The 21,832-nt window shown below is 33.8% G+C and overlaps 1 protein-coding gene, 1 long non-coding RNA gene and 1 pseudogene across 2 annotated transcripts; 1 reads left to right on the forward strand and 2 right to left on the reverse strand.

Moving 5' to 3' along the window:
• The first annotated feature begins 449 nt into the window (after positions 1–449).
• Positions 450–13,035, forward strand: LOC112754977 (AUGMIN subunit 3). The gene is made up of 17 exons (XM_025802823.3): positions 450–840; positions 934–1,040; positions 1,877–2,072; positions 2,708–2,774; positions 3,850–3,953; positions 4,787–4,871; positions 5,508–5,562; positions 5,907–6,038; positions 6,697–6,766; positions 7,872–7,929; positions 8,052–8,107; positions 9,860–10,012; positions 10,934–11,045; positions 11,153–11,294; positions 11,720–11,795; positions 12,029–12,124; positions 12,791–13,035. The coding sequence occupies exons 1-17, from the start codon at positions 628–630 to the stop codon at positions 12,920–12,922; spliced, it is 1,854 nt and encodes a 617-aa protein (XP_025658608.1). The 5' UTR covers positions 450–627; the 3' UTR covers positions 12,923–13,035.
• A 243-nt stretch (positions 13,036–13,278) lies between these two features.
• LOC112757522 (uncharacterized) lies at positions 13,279–16,469 on the reverse strand (annotated as a pseudogene).
• Positions 16,470–19,048: 2,579 nt separating this feature from the next.
• LOC114925456 (uncharacterized) lies at positions 19,049–21,199 on the reverse strand. The gene is made up of 5 exons (XR_003814652.2): positions 20,926–21,199; positions 20,171–20,264; positions 19,961–20,073; positions 19,225–19,329; positions 19,049–19,116 (listed from the first exon to the last, which is right to left on the reverse strand). It is a non-coding gene; the product is annotated as an uncharacterized lncRNA (long non-coding RNA).
• Positions 21,200–21,832: the final 633 nt, after the last annotated feature.

A 21,832-nucleotide genomic window follows, 5' to 3' on the forward strand; every position in this document is an offset into this window, starting at 1 on the left:
TTATAAGCTAGAAGACCCAAGTTCAATTCCTTCCCATAGCATTTTTATTAGTAATATATATTTGCAGGCTCAGGCCGGCCTGACAGGCCCAACAGGCTATTTCAAAAGCCTAGGCCTGACCTTTTAAATAATATAGGCTTTTTTAATAGCCTGAGCCTGGGCCTATTTCCTATCAGGCCAGGCCAGGCTACAGGCCGCTTGGCCTATTTCCACCCCTAATCGCACTCTTTATTAACTAGACAAATTTTAACTTTCTATTTTCTTATGATTTATATGAATTATTAAAATTTAAAAGAGTAATATGCTAATCACATTAATTTTAAGCCAATGAGCTCAAATGGCATAATTTCTCCATACTCAATCAAAAAGGTTGTGGGTTCGAATTTTCTATCTTTGGTAAAAAAAAAAAAATCACATTAATTTTAAGCCTAATAGGGGCGCGATACATTAAATTCTGAAAAAATACTGCAAGAATGAAATTTCAAATCTTTTTGGGCCCTTAAAAAAAAAACGAGGTTCTCGCTGCGATTGCCGCCGAGGTTGGAGTTGAAGCAGTGGCACCAACAGGCAACAGCGACATCCACTTAAATGAAGACGATCTTGAGTTGACAAGGAAGAGAAACAAAGATGAGCGGGTCACGACTGTGCTCCTTGCTCGTCGAATTAGGGTTTGAAGATTCCGAATCGTTGGACCCTGACAGCTTCGAATGGCCGTTCCAGTACGAACAAACTCGCCCCGTCCTCCACTGGATCTGCTCCAGCCTCCGCCCCTCCAACATCCTCTCCCTCTCTGATCTCTCTCAGTATGAGCAATTCAAGAAAGAAGGGAAGCTTTTGGAGGTGAATTCGATACATTCTTTGAAAATTTTCATCATTGCATTGCTGAATTTGAAATGCCGTACTGAATCGTTGTTGTTGAATGTTGATCAACAGGGGGAAGATTTGGACTTTGCTTATGATAGCATTTTGGCCTTCTCTGACACCAGAGACAACCAGGAAGCCGTCTTTGGCGCCGCCGAAGAGGGATTGAAGGATATAAGGTTCTCTATTTCTATCCATTGCCATATGCGTTTCTGTGTTCATGTTTTGGTCAATTCATGGTTGCTGAAGCTAATTTTGATTGATTGCTAACTGCAAATTTAAGTTGTCTAAGTGTTGATGCTTCTCAAAGCCATTTTTGAGTGTATGATAAATGTTAGCAAGAAGCAAATTTGCATAAGTGATGGGCTATGAACTACTGACACAAAGTAAGCAAGGTTTTGTGTCGAACATGTGTAGTGTGCAATACTCAAAGACACCCACACATGTCATAGGTGCAATCATATTTGACCAATTATATTTTCCCTTTCAAGTTCATAGGCACTTCAAACATGAGTTAGATGTAGTGTCATTAGGATCCAAAACACCAGTATTATTTGTTTGAATATTGGTAGTAGTGAATAACTGAATATTGGTAATTTTACATCTATAAATGCTCGATTACCATATAAATTTTGAAACTTTATATATCTATATCGCATGTCTCTGTCTTGTCATTTAAAAAAAAATTGGTGAGTCTACCTGTCCGTATCTGTGTTTTGTCAAGTATCTGTGTCGATATCCATGCTTCGTAGGTCAGGGATGCTTTGGCAATATCTCTTTTCATAGTATATTTTGGGCAGATGATAAGGTTTTTCTTTTAGTTCTGAAAGTAACATCTCAAGTGCAACAGAAACTATTAGTTTGCACCCACTTTGCATCCAAATCAAATTCAGCCTAAGTGCGTGTTTGGGTTTCCGTTTACTCTTGACATAAATTCTAACTATTTTAACTTAATTTCACTATAAATGCAATAGGCACTACCAGTTACCCTTTTTTAGCTTATATTTTTCTTCAGGGAGGCAACTCTGGCATATAAAGCTGAAGCTTCAGATTTGCAAAGACAGCTAAGGCAACTGCAATCACAGTATGATTTGCTTACAAGCCAGGCATCAACTTTAACGCAAGGAAGACGGGCACGGGTTGCTGCAACATCTATTGTAAATGGACACCTTACAACAATAGATGATAACCTTTCAGTTAGAAATTTACAGGTGCTCCACCAAATTCTTTGATCTTAAATAATGTGTAGGATTAGGTAAACATGTATGTGTTTATCAACCTACAGATATGGATACTAATGCAATGTACAATATTAAATGCAAGAGGAAGACACTAAACAATCAGTACCAATGTACGACAAAACTAAGCAATAATTAGCTAGCCAATGAGTATGTAAAAGCCATATGAATAACATGTGCTTAATCCTAACAAATGTAATCAGGTGATTCCATGCTTTATGTTCCTGGCTTTTTCAGTTTTTTGAATGTTTGCAAGTAAAAGTTTTTTTTTGGTCTGGATAAGTTCTTTAGGGCTTGTTTGGGTGAGATTTTAAGAAAAGATTTTTTTTCGAGTTATCTTTTTTTAAAAGATCTTATAGAAAAATAAAAATAATTTAGCGTGTTTGGTAAATTTCTAGTAGTAAAAGTAGAAGCACTAGAAAAATAAAAAATATCTTTTTTTATCAACTTAATGGCACCCAAACAAGCACTTACTATAGATCATATGTATTACAGCAAGGCAATAGATTCAACAATATTTCTTAGCTGATGTGGGTGTCTATATTTCAGTTAAGTATTGTCTCAACTCTCATGGTGTTCTGTTTATGTGGTATTGCTTTATCATTTAGATGAATGCAGTTCTTGGAAGAATTGCTTCCACAGCACAAGAGTTGGCTTGTTATCATTCGGGAGATGGTAATGTTTGTCTTTTCCACTCTGAGCTTACTTCCTTGAGCTTCTCATTTTATAAAATTTAATTTTGTTTCCATTATCTGATCCAAGATAGGTGGGTGAAAGATCTTTTATGAAATAATAAAAAAGTGAACAAACTATTAATGAAGTAGATCTCTACAATATCATAACATATCAGAGGGAATTTCATCTAAAAGGGTCATGTGCAGAGGCTAAACATATATTCTTATACTACAAAGCATGCTAGTTTGAACATTTGTCATTGGAGGTGAAAGAAATATGCTCTGACCAAAAACACCCAATAGTGGCATATAATAAACTTGCTCTTTCCAAAGCATCCTTGCTGACCTACGGTTGGCAGCGTGAGCTCAAATATAGCACCCCGGGTTTAAGTTTTTGGTTTTGGTTATTGTGTTTTGTTACATGGACGAGCTTGACCAGCATCTGGTTTCCAAGTAGAATTCTATGTAGCAAAATGGTGTGATTTTAGCATGTATATAGCAAACTCCACTTAGTGGAATAAGCTTTGTTTATTGATGATGACTTGTGTAGTATATTGAAAATCATAACCCGCAAGCTCATATACATACTGAAAGTTAACATGTAATTATAGAGATTGCCAAGGAAAATGGAAGTTTATCATTTGAAACTTTTAAAGACTTTTAACAGATAAGGATTCCATTGGGGGACAAAAACAGAGGGTATATTTACAGAAAATGATAACATTATGCAACAAATTTTTTCTTTAAATGATTTAAAACAATATATCTTTATTTGATTTTATTTTCATGCAAGGTAAAATAGCAAACTGCTGGTTTCTTAGTTTTGTTTAAACTTTTAATACTGCATATGATGCTAAAACTTTAATACTGTGATTTCAGAAAGAATTAATTTTCATGATGTATGTTTGTCTCATACCCCACTATCACTTTTTTACTTGAAATTAGGACTTCACAATTTACTGGCAGTTCTCTCTTATTTTTTGTGTGTATTTATTTACTTTCAGACTCTTTATGCCATTGATATGGTTGATTCCATTCTTCTTAGTTCTGATAAGTTGAGATACGTTGAAGTGCAGAGGATGGTATATATTTGGCATACTCAGACTTCAATCAATACCTACTTGGAGACAAATCTTGTTTAGCTGAGCTAAATCAGTGGTTTGCTAAGCAACTGGAAACCGTATGTTGGCAGAATTCTTTCCTTCTTTATGTTTTCTTCTCATTCTGTTCTAACAAAAGACACTGCTCTTTTCCTTATTTAATATTTATTAAAATCTGAAGTATTGACTTTCTCTTGCTAGGGGGAGGGAGTAGTTTTTCATAATAGTTTTTCTTGCTGAGTTTTGCCTACTAATAAAACAATCTAGAAGTCTAGAATGGTGAAAGACAAAGAAGTTTATGAATGGACATTTAGAATAAACATATTCACTTCTTTACCTTTGTGTCAAATCTTGTCAGTCCTGAAGCTTACTTTTAGAATAGAACCTAGTATATACATGTTAGGTGTTCATACTCATGTAACATCATGTAACACATCCATCTTCTCAAGTGGTTCCTCCAAAAGAACAAATTTTATAAGATTCTTGTTGCAAACTGAACCACTACTGAAAATCCATTGATGGATACTTGAGAGCTTTGCTCTCTTCTCAAGATGTTTGTTACCTTTAAGGTATAGTGATATGATATAGTGGTATTTTACTTAATATTTCAAAGGATTCAGAGCTTGATGTTTGTCATGCAAGATGAACTTGTTAGATTAATGTCCTTTAACATTTTTATCTAGATTGGAAAATGAAATCTTGAACATGATAATTTATTCTTCTTGAACTCTTTCTGGTGTGGTTGATTGATCCATGTCGCCGAACTTATCTTATGGGACAAGATTATTTTTGGTTGTTCTTGTTGAGCTTTTTCTGTTTCTTATATTTTTTTATAAAGTGATGTTTGAACTTTCTGTTAGTTATATTTCTCTTTGGGTTTTAATGCCCTTTTATGTTTCTTATGTATTATCAGGGTCCATTCCGACTTGTTGCTGAGGAGGGAAAATCTAAATGCTCTTGGGTGAGTCTTGATGATATCTCAAATATATATGTCAGAGGTATACCAGTCTTTCACAACTTGCTATTACTTTTCCCCACTCCAAATTTAATTGGAACTCGTGTCTCCTTAGTAATAAGGACTTAAGTTTTTCTTATGTTCTTGTTGAAATTTTTATTCCACAAATATAAATATATTTTGTTGTATCTATAAAATAATGATTTTCTACATGATGATTCCAAAACCATTAAACATGTAATTTTCTTTGCTACATTGGTGAGTGGTGACAATAAGGTTCAAAACTTGGACCTCATACATATATTACTACCTAAATCTCTCACCACTAGACCAATCTCAGTGGATCCTTAAGCATATAACTGAACATGCTGTCTTCTTAGAAGTTCTTGCTTCTGGGCTCTGGCATTCTGTTACAACCCTCACACCTTATAGCTGCATTCCAACTTGTTGTAAACTTTTTTGTCACAAAAATCTGTACTGAACCACTCCCTGTAGTTCATGCAAAACGAATGCTCTCTGTATTTTGTTATGTATATTAAATTCAAGCATACTGTGGCATGCACACAGATATAGCATATATGTTCGCTTGAAATATCTTAACATTAACAAGAACTTCTAGTTACTATTCAGATTTGCCAATAGAATAAACGAATCATTTTCTTGCTTTGTGATTGAGCAGATTTGGAAAAATCACACCATCAACGTGTATCTGAGTTGCAACGGCTTCGATCAGTGTATGCTCTTTATCCTATAAGATTGCAACGATTACATGCTTCTGTTATGTGTGAGAAGTTGAAGTTCTACCCAGATCTACATGTAAAAGTCATGCCTACATTCATTGCCAGTTCGTTATACAAATTGTTCTGCTTTTGATGTTCTGGTGATGACTTGACATGAAATCTTGATTATCCTGCTTTTATTCCAATTTTGTCTTAGTACCATTTGAGTTCATATTTTGTGGGGTAGTTGATGTTTTTGGGTACTTTTTGATCCATTTAGACTGGATACTATTGCTAGTCTCTTTCTGAGGTTCTATTAAAAGTTTGACTGGTTATATTGTCTCTAACATATCACACAGATTTGGAATAAGTGAAAGGCAATGGGTGGAAGCACAAGTTGAAAATGCCAAGCAACAGGCTATTTTAATGACACTTAAATCTCAGGTTTCATCAGATGAAGCTCACATTCATCTTGATCTTCATTCTCTCAGGTATCCTCAACATGATTTATTTATTGGCAAGTTGATAAAAATAGGAGAAAAGTTTCTCGAGTTTCTGGTAGTTGCAGTGTTAGGACTCATTTGGCATGCTTGATAGGATAAGCATTGACAAGATAAAGCCCTAATAATATAAGGTTCGATTGACAATTGTATATTTCCTAACAAAATTTTAATTTTAATACTATACATATATCAAAGTCCAATCAAAATTTGATCTCGTCTTCCAACATATGGTCAAGTTATATTACTATTTTTATTGTATATAACTAAATTTGTATTAAATATTATTTATCCATGTAGCCGACCCCTCCTAGTGGGATATGCCTTTGTTGTTGTTGTTGTTGTTGTTGTTGTTTGTTTGTTTTTTGGAAAAATTATATTGACCTTCCCTGAGGTCTTTTTAATTACATTTACAACCTTTAAATGTCAATTACCTCCCCTTGCCCTTTAATGACAGGTAAAATGATTTTTTTTTTTTTTCACTAAAAACCACATGTCTTTCATGTGATTAGACTTGAATGGATGGATAGATAATGTTAGGACTGTATCTATCTGTAATGACTTTAAATTAACTATAGCTGAGTTATTTTCTAAATTTTGTGTTTTTTTTAATTGTTTATGTAATCATATCATCTGGTATAATGTTCAGGAGAAAGTATTCTGAATTGAAAGGAGAACTTTCGAATCTGTATAGCCGCGAGGAGAAATTGCTATCAGAGGTTGGTTGCTACATAGATTCCAAGGCTTGTTCTGCCTTCTAGCAAATATTGATATTGCCAATAGAAATCCTTGAACTTTTCTAAGATGCCACACCATTAGCATTTAGTAGTTTTTTTTATGTACTATTTGCATATTGAAGGCTCAATGTTTTCATTCATCCGGTATTTTGAAAATTTGTCCCTATTCTAGCTACATTTTAAGAACATAAATGTTAGTCAAGGCCTAGAAACTAATTTAGTGTTGTGCTACTGTTAGTGTTTCCAACTGCAGTTGAACACTACGATTCAAAAACATTCATTTGACATGCATTGTATTTCTCCTATTGAAGTTTTCTTTTTTATGCATGATGATTTTCACCAATTCAACCATATAATTATATCATATTATCTTGACAATCAAGCTTACCGGATTTGAAAAAGTTCGGCATCAATCAATATGTAATTCAATAGTCATAGTTGCTTGTATTTTTAAAATTATAATAAACGCAAAAGTAAATTGCTATGATGACATGTTAAATCAATTCCAAATTTTATAAAATTTTATTACATTAATATATATAGTGAGATGTTCGAATTAATAGTTGGATTGATGAAATTTATTGTGTATAAGAAGTTTTTCAACTATGTAAGGCAACAAAACAAGACTTACACAGGGTGAAATGGATCCTACTCTATTATAAATCCCCTGTATATTGGTAGTTTAATTCAGTTTTTATATGTATGTTGAATGATGTGTTTTTTATTCAGTTTCTAATGTATGTGACCTGCAATTTCAATTTTTAAAATTCATTGAGTTGTAATGTTCATTTCTGTCTTGTGACAAGTGTCCATGTTACTGTTTCATCGGCTGATACCATTCCCTGGAGTGTCAGGGAAAAAAAAAAAGAACACCCGGATTCCTTAAAGTTAAAAAGAAAAATGTTTTTCTGAAGAATCTCAACAATGTAACTGCACTGTAACTCCAATCGTTAAGTTAAAACAATGCCCAGTCAGGAATTTATCTGAATATTTATCGCTTCTTTGTGCACAAAATGTTTCACTATTTATAATTGTTTCTCTTTACATTTACACCCTTTTATCTAATTGCACCTTTTGCCCCTTTTAGACTATTCCAGATTTGTGCTGGGAGCTAGCTCAACTCCAAGACACATATGTTTTACAGGGTATTATGAACTTTTTACTCTGAAACTATACAGATCAAATAATTCACTTTTACTATCTTAGTCTTTACTTTTACATGACTCCTTGTTCAAATTTTCTATGATCCAATTTTTCTGCACTCTAGGTGATTATGATTTGAAGGTCATGCGCCAAGAGTACTACATTAACCGGCAGAAAACTGTAAGCTTAGCTCCTGATTGCTAATTTTGAATACTTCTTGTGTTTATGTCTTTCACTATTGGATGTATTTGTATTCATTTGTATTTACATGAGATTGTTCCCTAAACTATAAGTTATATGGCAGTTAGTCAAACATTATTTTGATGCACAAACCATTGGATTTGCATAATTCCACTAGGTGAGGTTGGCTAAATGGATTAAATGACACCATTGGTCTTCCTTTGTCTCTAGCCACTGTCTATCTTCCATCTAATCTATCCTCTTTCACTGGATGTTCTATCAATTCCTGGTCTTCTTCCAACATGTTTAAACCAGGTTGAGATTTCACTATGCTTTAAACAATAGGTGTTACTTCAACTTTCTCTCGCATATCTTTGTTCCTTATTCTATCCATGCGTGTATAATCGTTCTTCCAGATTTCGTTGATGCACTCATCTATGATCAAAATCTCATCATTCCTATACATACGCTCTTTCTTGATTTGCTTAATCCCATTTTTCTCTCTTAGCCGTCTTATACCTTTCCCAAATTTCCACATTTTTGTCACAAAGATTACTCTTTAAAGCATTCTCTCTTTACCTTGACTTTCTCTTGCACACGCTTGTGTCCCACCACCACAATTCTTTATCTCTTGTCCCAATATCTTGTTTGCCAACAGTTTCTTTGCCACTTTACTGATAACTTCTATCATCTCACCCCATATCTCTTTAGAACTTTCATGTCCTTCCCACCTTGCTTCTGTCTTTTGGAGTTTCTTTGTTTCTCACTTTTCATTTGCCACCACCTGATCGTTGGGTTCCTTTCTTGACGACTTATCTTCATCTTTCGCTGGGCACGGAAATCCATATCAAGCACCCTATATTGGGTGGTCAAACTCTTGAAATAATTTTGCAGTTACTAAGAAATTTTCGGTCTGATTTTCTAAGCAAAAAGAAATCTATTGGAGAACTTGTCATCCCAGTCTTATAAGGTGTTTATTTTGCTTGTCATACCCTACTCTCTGTGTTCACTATTCTAAATCCATGACCCCATGCTCATTTAAGTCTTCTCCCAAGAAAATCTTATTTTCTAATGTCTTGTATTAAACCTTCCATATTTTCCCAGAACCTTGTCTTGTGTTTCTTTTTTTTTCAAACCGACTTGTGGTGCATAGGTACTAATTTCATAAAAGACCTCCCATTCCACCACAAGTTTTAGTGGTGATGATCTGATTTCCTACTCTTTTAACATCTAGCACATCTTTCTTCTAGTGCGTATCAACGATAATGCCCACCTCATTTCTATTCTTCACCATCCTATATACCAAATTTTAAATCCTGAAGTGTCCAACTCTGTTACTTTTGCCCCCACCCATTTCGTTTCTTTTATGCACATAATGTTAATCTTTCTCCTTGTCATAGTTTTCACCATCTCGATAGATTTTCCTTTAAGTGTGGCTATAGAGCATGTTCCAAATTCCTCCATAATTCCACATAGGAAAAACAAAGATAAAAATCAATGGTACATATATGAACATGACAAGGTTGTGTTCATAGAGGATCAAAATTCTTCTGAGCACTCTCCTTCCTCCTTATTCCTGCAATTTACGTATTCCTCTCTTTTCACCTAATGGAAGGTGTTACAATTATCATTAAAGACAAATTTTTAATCTTTAACTTGATCGTGTATAACATTGTGCATAATTATATCTAACATTTGAACTTTTGTATATGTATCCAACCTTTCCTAAAGGGCGCTCAATTTTTGTGGCAGTTCATAAACCATCTTATAACTCTACTTGCCAGGCATCAGTTGTTAAAGATAGCCTGCCAATTAGAAAAGAAGAACATGCTTGGAGCCTATTCGCTACTAAAAGTCATAGAGTTAGAGTTGCAAGCCTATGTGTCTGCAACAGAGGGACGGGTGGTATGTATTCCTACAATTTACATTTCCTATGTTTTTTCATCTTTTATTTGCTTTATTTTTTCTGTTGAGCTGTTATTTGTTTACTTATCGTGTTGTTAACTGCAGTTTATTTGTTTTAGGTAATGGTATTTCCTTAATTTGGTTTGATTTCTCCTTTTTACTACATAACCTGTCTAAATGTTTGCTGATGCGTTCATCTGGAGATAATGCATGATATTTACGTTTCTTTTTAACATGTGCATTTGAAATTATGTGACGTGTTAGTATATCTTGTCTTTACTCAAAAATGATGAGGGCAGACAGGCAAACATTATGTTGTATCCTTGGTGAACTGCCTGTTGCAGTTGGTGATTAAAAAGAAAGAGTTGGAAAGTATTTTCATGATGTGATGTTAAGGAGTATGGATAATCTTTTTAATTTTTATAGTAGAAAAGAATTCTTTTGAGAGTTTGAGACTTGCATAGAAGTTCAGAAATAGAAAAATACTTTGTTCCAAACACTCTCTTAGTCAAATCTCTGAGAAAAGGTTGAGCTTAGCTTTGCTCCAAGTGATGCAAGCAACCAAATTTTTTCCTAAATTAAGTAGTGTGTCACAGAAATCTTAGGGATACAAGTATTCTTTATTTAGAAGTTTTGACCTCTCAAAACCGTGAATCTGACCCTCAAGAACTGGTCCATGAAGCTTGGACACACATACACCCAACATTCATCAAATAAGACTTTAGTACTTGGTAGTTTATGAAATAAAAGTACTTTTTCCCAGTCAGCATTGAACTTAATTAACCTAAATCTATATAGGGATATGGATTTGGTTAACTTGACATTTCCTATAATTTACATCAAATCCCAATAATCAATATCATATTATGGTGTACTGTTGAACTATTTTTACATTCAACTTCATTTTGGATTGTTTTGCAGTGTCGGTGTCTGGCCCTTATTCAAGCTGCATCAGATGTTCAAGAACAAGGGGGAGTACATGACAGTGATAATTTCTTGCATGCTATTAGAGACCTACTAAAAGTTTATTCAAGTGAGTATATTTTTTTTAGTGATCTATTCGTGTTATATTGGATTCGTTAGCCTTCTAATTTTATACGTTGTCATTGTCTAACTGTGTCATTTTCTTTTTTTCCCCAGATACTCAGGCTGCATTATCGACATATGTATCAGCACCAGGCATTGTCCAGCAGATATCAGCTCTCAATTCAGAGTTGATGACCCTTCAGTCAGACCTTGAGAATTCTCTTCCTGAAGACAGAAATAGGTGTATTAATGAACTGTAAGTATTTCTTTTATTTATTTATATATTTAAGAAAATGAATTATGCATGTGAAGGTTTCCTTTCAAGTTTTGATGCCTTTTGATTTAACAGAGAGACCTTTGTATGTTACTGTATCATTAGGATTTCTTAGGCCTCAGTTGACTAGTGCAGACAGCAGTATACTTAAGGATGCAAAAGCATAATCTTTCCATTTAGGGTTAGGATACATCGACACCATTATAAATAGAAGCTACCCAAATATTGTATTCCCATTCATATTAATAGTTGCTGAATGCTTAGTGTAATATATACACAAGCTTTTCTTTTTCCTCCCCCCTCCCCCCCCCCCCCCCCCAAATAATGGTTATGCGTTTCCCTTTAGTTCCCTATTTTTTGTTGTGATTATTATGTTGAATGTGAAGGAATTTTTGTTTTCATAATAGGTGCACCCTCATTCAAAGTTTGCAGCAACTGCTCTTCGCATCTTCAACAACAGCCCAGCCTATTCTAACCCCTCGGGTATGACTTTCAGATTTGACTGGATGCAGTCTTCATTTCGCTGTTGCCATATTACAATTAGTTGTCTTATCTGGATTTAGCTTCTCACATTTATGAATCATTGTATAAGTGGTTAATCTTATTGAACTAATCTTGAGATTTTGGATCAATAGTTTTTTCCAGTTCATCTGAGCTTTTCGCCTTACCTTTCGATCTGAAATTATTCCGCTTTGACATTTGTGATGTTGCATCAGCCATTAATGAAAGAGCTTGACGAAATGGAAAAGATGAATGGAAAGCTCTCGGCTGCTGTGGAGGAGGTCACACTCGAGCATGTCAAGAAGAATGAGGTAATGTGATTTATACACACTACAAACTACCTTTCTCTGCAATTTTTCATCTGTTGGTAATTTTCTTAACTTAATTCCTAGGGGTGTCAGATCCGATTCGCATATCCGCAGTGTTTATCCGAATCCAATCCGAAAATTGCGGATATTGATTCGATCCGCAAAGCTATCGGATTGGATCCGATCCAAACACTAATCGGATCGGATTGCGGATTTTGTGTGGATATCCGCATATCCGCAAAAAATAAAGAAATAAATAAGTAAATATTCTTTTTATGTTTTATTTCAACAAATAATTATCATATATGTTGTATTATTTTAATTTATTATTTAAAAAATATGTTAATATTATAAGAGTAAACATATTTAAAAGAATAGAAAAAATGGATTTTATTGATATTTTTTTAATAAAAATAAGCTTTTAAAAATATGTGTTTTGCGGATATATCCGATATCCGATCCTCAAATGTGTGGATAAGATCGGATCGAAATTTTGGTCATATCCAATCCGTGTTCACTCCTATTAATTCCTGTTATGTTTAATAATAATAATAATAATAATAATAATAATAATAATAATAATAATAATAATAATAATGTCATTGAAACATTATGTGTTGAGTGGTATTGAACTCATTCTCACACATTGTGTTGACTAATTTGCACTAGATTGTGAAACATCATTCGCAAGAAAGTGGACTTCAAAGGAGAGTCTTCGTTGATTTCTTTTGCCACCCAGAGCGTTTGAAGAGCCAAGTCAGGGAACTGAATGCTACAATCAGAGCCTTACAAATAACTTAGGAAAAAAAATTAATGTAATTCTTGCTAACTAAACTATAAATGTATAATACATCGTGTTATTACAAAAAATATTGTCAAATATATTAAGAGTAATTTATACAGCTCTTTGGATATATTTCAAAAGTACCTAAAATTAGTATTACAAATAGTTCATTGTTATTATATTATATTTTATTTCGAAAAGAATAGTTACATGTTTAGTAAAAGTGAAGTACCTTAATAAGTTCCTAGGGGAAAGTCACAACTATTAAATGAAGGACACATTTTCGGCATGCTGACCCACACATGGAAGAATTAACGTCATGCTGTCCTTGTAATAATTTCACTAAATACATTACTTTTGATTTTGAAAATCATTAAAAAGAAAACATTCAATTGAGTGCATTTTAGAATCAGGGACAAGGTTTTATGAACAAAGAAAATATTGAAGAAGTAAACATAATACAGAATACACACATTGACATAAACTTACACGACAGAAAGCAGAAATTAACATGTACATAAGAGAGATAATAAAGCACACTTTTGAAAACATCATCAAGGATGGATGGCTCCCTGTTTTGCCTTAAGAACAAGCTCTTCTGTTGTAGTGCCAATGATCTCATTGGCCCTTTTCAGCCCAACACACTGATACCTTCCAATAGTATCCTGCATTTTCAAGGCAACCCACCATTCAACAAATAATAAAATCTAATCACCAAGCAATCATAACAGATAACCAAATCCATCAAGCTAGTAGCTATTGTTGACGGAGAAGAAAATCTAACCAGTCTTTGCCAGAAATCAGTGGCAATTTATATGATAAAATGTTCTTGGATCCAAGTTTTCATCCAATGACCAAGGACAATGTCACTTTATTATGACAGCAAAGTTCTAGCAAAATTTCTGGTTGTCTAGTATTTTCCCTTACCACGGATACTGGAATGAAGTCACCAGAGATTTTGCGGCTAGGGGGCTGGAGAAATCTCCTTAAGGGTGTTGGGATTTTAACACTACAAGACTTGTCTTCCCCTCCCCTCTCCCTTCCAAATTCTTACTCACAAACAACCCCCAAGGCATGTTGGGTTTGTGAAAATGTTTCCTATTTTCATTTTCATGGATTTTATTAAAGAAAAAGTGAAAGATATAGAGAGGTGTCTAATGAATTAGAGATAAAAAGAAGTGTAAATAACGGGAACAAGAGAACAGAAAATAGAACATTCCTGCAGAGATAAATGAGATAATCAGTTGAGAGTTTAGAAAGAGTGAATTTTAATCTCACCCGCGTAACGATTCCCAATTTCTCTAATTTCCCAACTGCATCATCCACATCAAAATTACAATCCTCCCCGAACTCTTCTTTGATTAATTCCTCACACCATTGATCAAGATCCTGATTAACATCATCAGATAGCATGCCAGTACTCAAGTAATGCATAAAACAACCTTGGTCACTAAGTACAAATTGATTTTCTAGATAAAAGAACACGGTGGTTGAGACTTGAGAACAGGAGGAAGATTGCTAAAAGGGTGTTGGTTTCTCTTTTCAATTTCCATTGATATGCTTTAATTGCAAATTCAACATGTCACATTGTTTTCAGTTTTGTTTCATGTTCCCAAAGTTAACAAATATGGAGATACCAAGACTCAACAAAACCCCCCAAAACAGGAATAAAAATAAATTATAGCATTTTTGTAATCATTAATGAAACCACACTACTCAAAACTAAAACAGAAAACAAACCACCTTATGTCAGTACAATTTACCTGTCTTGTAGCTTTGCCTTGTTCCATCAAAATAAAGAATGATACTATTACCTCTTTGACCTGCAAATTTAAGAGTCTCATATTAGCAGCTGTGCATGGTTACAAGTGGGATTAAACCTCAATTTGAGGCTAGCAAATGATCTTCCAACAATATGGCACAAATAGTAGATAGATTAAGTTACCCTTGTGTTAAAAAACAAGGATAGCATATCGGTATTGACCCCCAACCTCTATGTATGGTTGTTATTCATAAGATTTTGATATTTTTATTTGTAGGGTTATAAATTTCAAAACTTATACATATTTAGCAAATATCAATATTGGTTACAACTTGATAGATATCTAACAAAAATTTGAGGAAAACTAACTTATTAGTGACTCCAACTAAGATGATGAACAGAAAACAATTTAGTTTTGTGATGAGCAAATACCTCAGGAAGTGGGGTTAAGCCTTTTTTAAAGTAAAAAGCTATGGCATGCATGAACTGGCTTAGCACTGTTGCGGCCCAGTTTGGGCAAGTCCAGACTTACTTTTGGCCAATCACCATTATCAAGTGTTATTAGAATTGGCTAGCCGTCTTATTTTCAAACAATTCTAAAAGGTAGAATCACTAATGAAAATTATCACTATATTATGACAAGTAATGACATTAAGAGCATTAAGGCAGCATTTACCTCCTGTTGAATGACATCATCACACAAATGCAGAAGGGTGCCCTTTCCACTGTCTAGTTGTTTGTCGTACATCGACTGTGTAATCAAATTTTGGTACTGAGCCAAGTTTGCCTGAAACCTATGGGAAATAAAATCAGTAGGCACAATGGCTAACAGAATCTTTATGGAAGAAAAATGCTATGCTACCAGAGGACAGTGCCAGGTCTTAATAAACAATTTTGATGACATAGTTGAGTGGACCAATTGTATCTTTCTTCCTACTCCTGATTTCCTTATTTTTACACTTCTACATTGTAGTCTTGACACATCATTCTATCAAACCATATTCAGGAAAATTTTCACATTCTAGATGTATAGCAGTGTTGTTTTTTAATTGCATTTACTACCATATGATAACTTGATAGTGGAAATAACAGTCAATGTGATTAGTGTGTAACGACTAATCCAGTGAAAGGAGATTAGAAACAGTTGAAATACTTACGTGAAGTATGTCTTGGCGATATAACAACAACTGTGGAAAGAACAGCAATAATGACAAACCAATCAGCTGTAGGCATTTCAAGTGAACTAACTACGGCAACCTACAAAGAAGAATATCAAAGATTCAAAGTGCATTAGTTCAGGATGAAGAGAAACAATAAGACTGATCAAAAGATGCAATTGAGATCAGAAAAACTAACCAGCCCAACAATAGCTGATCCAAGAAACTTTACCCAATCCATTGGAGTTAATCCAGGGTTTTTCTTTTCTGGCTGTCAAGTAAAAAGTTCTTGATCAGGGTCACCATTTGGTTTATTGATAATTAAACACTATCAGAAATCAAATTATTCTTAAAATGCTTTATAGATGAGGTAACTCACAAGAACTATCTCCATATCAGCCATTGGAATGTCTTTAAAATGCTTCACAAATATTCCTCGCTCTGCTTTTGATTTGGTACCAGCTCTCCTGAGGAAACAATCTCTTAGATTTTAACCTTCTAATAGAACTTGAGATATAAGGGGATCTACCTGTATACTACAATTATCTTATCAAATGTTGGTTCTTGAATCGTGGTCTGCCCACCAAATTGCGGAAACTGGCAATTGCAGAAAATTGTTTCATGAGAGGCGACTACTCCGCACATTCAAAATTTATGCAACATAGAAACATGAGCATAGCATTTTCATGAGAAAAACACGATCACATATACTTCTACACAAAGGAGCAGATAGACTAAATATAGGTGGAACTTTCAGCCATTTGAATTGATTTGTAAACCCATGATCAGATCTTAAAATGACCTTTTCAAACATGACTGAAACTTTATTCACCATGATAAACTTGCTACTTTACCAGTACATAACTAAAGGAAGATTCAGATGCTCAATCTAGGCTGACTACTAGCTTAGAAATGATCATTACTTGTGATTCTAGAACATCCAACATTAAACAAATATTTAGTGATATGTAGAAATTAATAAGAATTTAGATCTTCAGTTGAATGGAAGCTTCCAAAAATTAACAAGCTTCCAAAAATTAACATTTACATAAAACTGAGATTATGAGAAGCAGCAGATAAGAGACCTTGCCTGGATAGAAAACAACATAAGAGAGTAACAAGGAAAAAGAAAAGGATAAACAGTAACAGCAGCAAGAAAAATAGGAGAGAAATGATAATAGGACCTTAGTTGCATATTTTCAAGGCGTATCCGTTCAACGAACAAGTCTACCCCATTTTCAGAGTTAATTTCATCATCCTTCTTTGGATTTGTGTCATTATGCCTTTTTGGCTTTCTTGATAAAAGTTTTTCCAACCTACAAGCACCATAGCGTTAAAAGTGCTTCCTTTTTTTTGGAAAAAGACCAAGAAACATGAAATGTAAATTATAGTATTTTCACATGTATAGTTCCTAATATGGTATTGAAGTATTGAACTATCACTGCACATGAAGAGTTTATGGTTGTAGGGAGTGATACCCCAAATCAGTTCTCAAGAAATTTTTAGTCAGACACTTTAATCATCAAATTTTAATCACCAAATCAATCCTGACATCAAATTTTGGTTAAAAGTTAGACAAATCTTTCCCTAAAAGTTTCTAAAATTCTCAGATCGGTCCATACATATAGACGAACAATCTGATGCAGGAACTGATTTGTTAGAGAAATAAAAGTTTGGAAACTGATTTGGTTATTAAAATTTGTTTGAGGACTAAAATATTCCACTAATAATTTCTTAGAAACTAACTTAGGGTATAGGCAAGCCAGGAGAAAAGTATAGAGTAAGTTAGAGAATAATATCAAATTGATATTCTTAGTTTCATATATTGTGTTGCTGTGTTGGTAACAGAAAAGACCTATCTCCAATTATAATAATGCTAGACTCCTAATCATAATTAAAAGAAGGGGAAATTTCATGCAGTAAAACAAAATACAACAACGAACCTAAGAGATCATCTAAGATACTACATGATATTCTCTGATATAATTACAATAAAATGGGATATTCTCATATCCGAACATTATTGACTATAACTCGTACAATAACAACTTGGTGATATAGATTAGACAAGACTATAGTATCACCAAAACGCATGCAAGTGAGAAAATAAGTAGTGTACTTTTAATGGTTTCATTGAGAGAAGTATTAACAATCAATTTCATCACTTATGATAATGCATGAATATTAGCAACAATTTAAGATATAGTTTCCAGTCCTAGAGTTTGCTTACCTAGTTATCCTTAACAAGTATGCCCACAAGCGTGCAATGAGCATGTCCACTTTCTCCATGATAAAGAGGTCAGTTGTTCGATCAATTCCAATGCCACGACGAAAGTAAATACTAGAATAATAGAATGTATTAGCTTGTAATTTAACGAACTTTGAGAAGCAAAAGAAAAAGTTTGGTATTTGAATGTACAGCCCACTTGTTTTGGCAAATTCAACCTTTTAGATCCAATGAATAATACTAATAAAATAGTTGTTGACCAGCCTTTACAACATACTGTTAGAGAGAGGCATAAGTCATAGATATGCTGCAGTCAGTCATCAAATAAGTAACAAGTGAACAATATCTAGTGATCCAAACAACACAATGAACATTCTTATTCTAAAAACTTAGGTCTCAAGTTGATGTCTTCAAGAGTCGATGGCAACATAACATCTCAGTCAATATGATTTCATGTTGGACTGCCATTCTCATATCTAAGTGCAACTCTGCCAACATTTAGAAGATTCTTCCTTTCGTGTCAGAAGAACTAAAAATACATCACTATAAAGTGTTATAACCCAAGGAGTAGCTATACGGGTCATTTTCAAGAACGCCTGTCACCTTTACCTCATTACACAATGGATTCAGTAACATTATCCAATAAAATTTTGAGCCAAGAAAAGTTTTTTGCCTCCCATATCAAATGAGCAAAAGCAAACCACTATTGATTCCAAAAGACCAAATAGAAATAAATACCTTTTCCTATTATGCAGCCTAACAGCTTATTTATCGATTTCCAAAATTAATATCTAGTAATCAATCAGCATAAAATAAAGATTTCAATTTGCGAAAATTCAAAACACCATTCTACGAACAAAAAGAAGGCAAAGCTTCAAACACCATTCAACCTTCAATTCTACACACATGCACCCCCATCCTTCGTAGCCCAGATAACAAAATAATAAATACCGAGGAGCCAAGAAACTTTAGATGGATAAGTAATTCAAAGGCATACCTTATCACAGAAATGTGGAAGGTTATCGTGAGGGTTTCAAAATATTTCTTCAGAAGTGTCTTGTCAAGCTTTATAAGAAAAAAAAACAGACATCAGCAACAGTTAGCACTTAGCAGCATTTAATCAAGTTTAATAAGTCAACCCTTGCCTACTAAGAGAAGATATTATGCACAAACCTTAGATTCATCCACTTTAATGGGAAGGTTTAGAAGATACTGGCCTGATTGTGCAACCTCAATCTCATCCTCACTTACTATCTTGAAGTTGCTTTTTTCCATGACCTGCATGAACAATAAAAGAATCTTCAGATATAATTGAAAAAAATATTTTCAAATATGGTAATGGTACTTTATTTCGCTCAATCCCTAGTAATTACAACTAGATAAATCTTAATTATCAAATGCATCTTCCTTCTTTTGCATTTTCTTGAGAATTAGATATGCATTGTGGTTAACTGGTTACTCAAGTTATACCAAATCTTAAGTCATGTCCAAACCCTTTTGATGTATCCACAATGGTTAATAGGGGAAAAAATTTCAAACCCATTACTTTAGCTCAATAAAGAGAGTGGACTAAACAAACAGCTGAAGGTAGAGGAAAACCTATTAAAACCTAAGGTGAACATATTAAAATAGATTTAAATTAATATTTTTCAAGTTTAACACATATATGATTTTTACAATAGAACACTATCATGTCGTTAATCCATATAGACAATTTCACCTGGTAAACTCAATGCATACAGCCATTTCAACAAACTTCTCTACTATCTCATCTTTCATCCACATCATAAGTTGAGTTGTTCATACATTAATATATCATTTGTTACTTGTTTTCAGATGTATATCATATTAAGATGTTCCCTAGCTAATTGTCAGCATCAGTAAGTAATGCGGGAAGTGGCAAGTGTACCTGAAATAGTACGTCAAGAAATTCTGCTCTAGTACATCAATTTCCTGGTTAGATAACTTCTGCTGTTCAAGCTTCTGTGCCCCACTTACAGGGTCAAAGAGGGAGTAGAGTTGCTGAAGGTAGTAGATACAAAGAAATTAGGCTCTACGCCTCTACAACAAGAAGATATTGATAACTGTGTCAAAAGAAAGATCAAGCAATGAATGATACCATCAAGTCCTCAAATTGTAGGAGGTACCACGCTCGAATCGTGTACTCTACTCTCTTGCAGAGCTTCAAGAACTCAGCTCGATCGAACTGTGCTCTATGTATATTAATCAATAGACTCAAGTCACAAAGAGAACAACAACTTTGGAAAAAACTGTTGCTATATTTCTACACCAAGATAGAAGATAACAACCAATGACTAAAAAAATCAAAATATGAATTAAGTGTTAGAGATATTAACATTCATGAGCCTCCTTCCAGCAGCTTAAGTTTTTAGGACAAGTGGTACCATGATGGCATTAAAACTTATATGACCGAAAAATCTAGAGTTCGATCCTTATTAGGCCCCAAAAAGAACTTAGCGTAAGGCAAAATTAAGAAGAAAAAGAAAGCCTATACAAAAATTAAGCAAACCAAAAAAGGCTTGCTTGAAAGAATGTGTTAGAGATATAACTATTCACGTGTATGTTTCTTTCAGCTTAAGCTTTTGGGAGAAGTAATTTTAAGACAACAAGACCACTAAAATGCAAAATCAAATAAAGGGTACACATTAATATTGAATTTCATCCGAAATTATAGTTGTAAAGGGAGAAAGCAACATTCATTCTATACTTCTATCTCAAGACACTATTCAAAGGATAACCCCAAATTCAGAATACCAAATATAGCATCACAAAGTTAACTTAACGACACAAAAAAAATCCTTTATGACAGCAACAGCATAGAAACAAATTCAAAGTTACCAACAAGAGTAGTACCAATAAGATTGGCCAAGGACATGATGAGCCTTGGTTTCAGAATTGGAATCACAGATTCACGCTCTAAACGAATTACATCTTTCTTCTTCTTCTGATCCGTTCCTTCCGAATGCGCCATTTTTTGTCACCTTCAAGCTACACTTCTAGCAGTTTCAGCAAAAACACTCCCAAAGCCCCCAAAACAAAATAAAAAACAAAAAAAAATCGAAAATTGAATCAGTGAAAGAGCAAGGAAAACGTTTTGATGCTAGAGAAAACCCGTTATCATGGACTTGGATTTCATGCTTCACATATAGTAACGTAAAAAACCCCACAACTAGAAATGGAAAAGAATCTTATCATTCCTTTTAGGTGGGTCACACCCAAAGTGCGGTTTTTGTGGAATCACACCTTGGTTTGTTCCCGAAACCTTACCTTTATTCAGATGGAGAAGCCACTGTTCTTCACTCAGTTTGAAGCTTGAGGGAAGGGGACAGAAACAAAAACGTCATATATGGTGGAGTAATTATAAATTTATAATTATGGGGTTACCGTTCATATTTTTAAATTTTTGTAACATTTTTTTATTTTTTAAATTAAAATATTTTTGAATATTTAAAAAATACTATTTTAATTTTAAGACATTTTTTAAGTGTAATTAAAATTGTACAATTACCTAGCCATAATAATGATACATAGGATAACATGTAGATATATAGTGTATATATAATAAAGATTATATCCTCTTTATGTAATTATAAGCTTTTTTTTTTTTTAATCAAAGGTATCATTTTTATCATTGAATTGAAAAATCAATTACAAATTTCAATTGTCTACATGTAGAGTGCACCAGCAAGAAAAAGGGGTTCTCAAAAGGAAAAGGAAAAAAAAAAAAAGAAAGAAAAGCTAACAAACAAAAACAGAGTTG

This window comes from Arachis hypogaea, chromosome 16, assembly GCF_003086295.3.
Source record: "Arachis hypogaea cultivar Tifrunner chromosome 16, arahy.Tifrunner.gnm2.J5K5, whole genome shotgun sequence".
NCBI classification, from domain to species: Eukaryota; Viridiplantae; Streptophyta; class Magnoliopsida; order Fabales; family Fabaceae; genus Arachis; species Arachis hypogaea.

Coding starts and splice junctions, on each gene's coding strand:
- LOC112754977 (XM_025802823.3), top strand. CDS start 628: ATGAGCGGGTCACGACTGTGCTCCTTGCTCGTCGAATTAGGGTTTGAA. Junction 1,041..1,876: donor GAGGGATTGAAGGATATAAG/GTTCTCTATTTC, acceptor ATTTTTCTTCAG/GGAGGCAACTCTGGCATATA. Junction 6,039..6,696: donor CTTGATCTTCATTCTCTCAG/GTATCCTCAACA, acceptor TATAATGTTCAG/GAGAAAGTATTCTGAATTGA.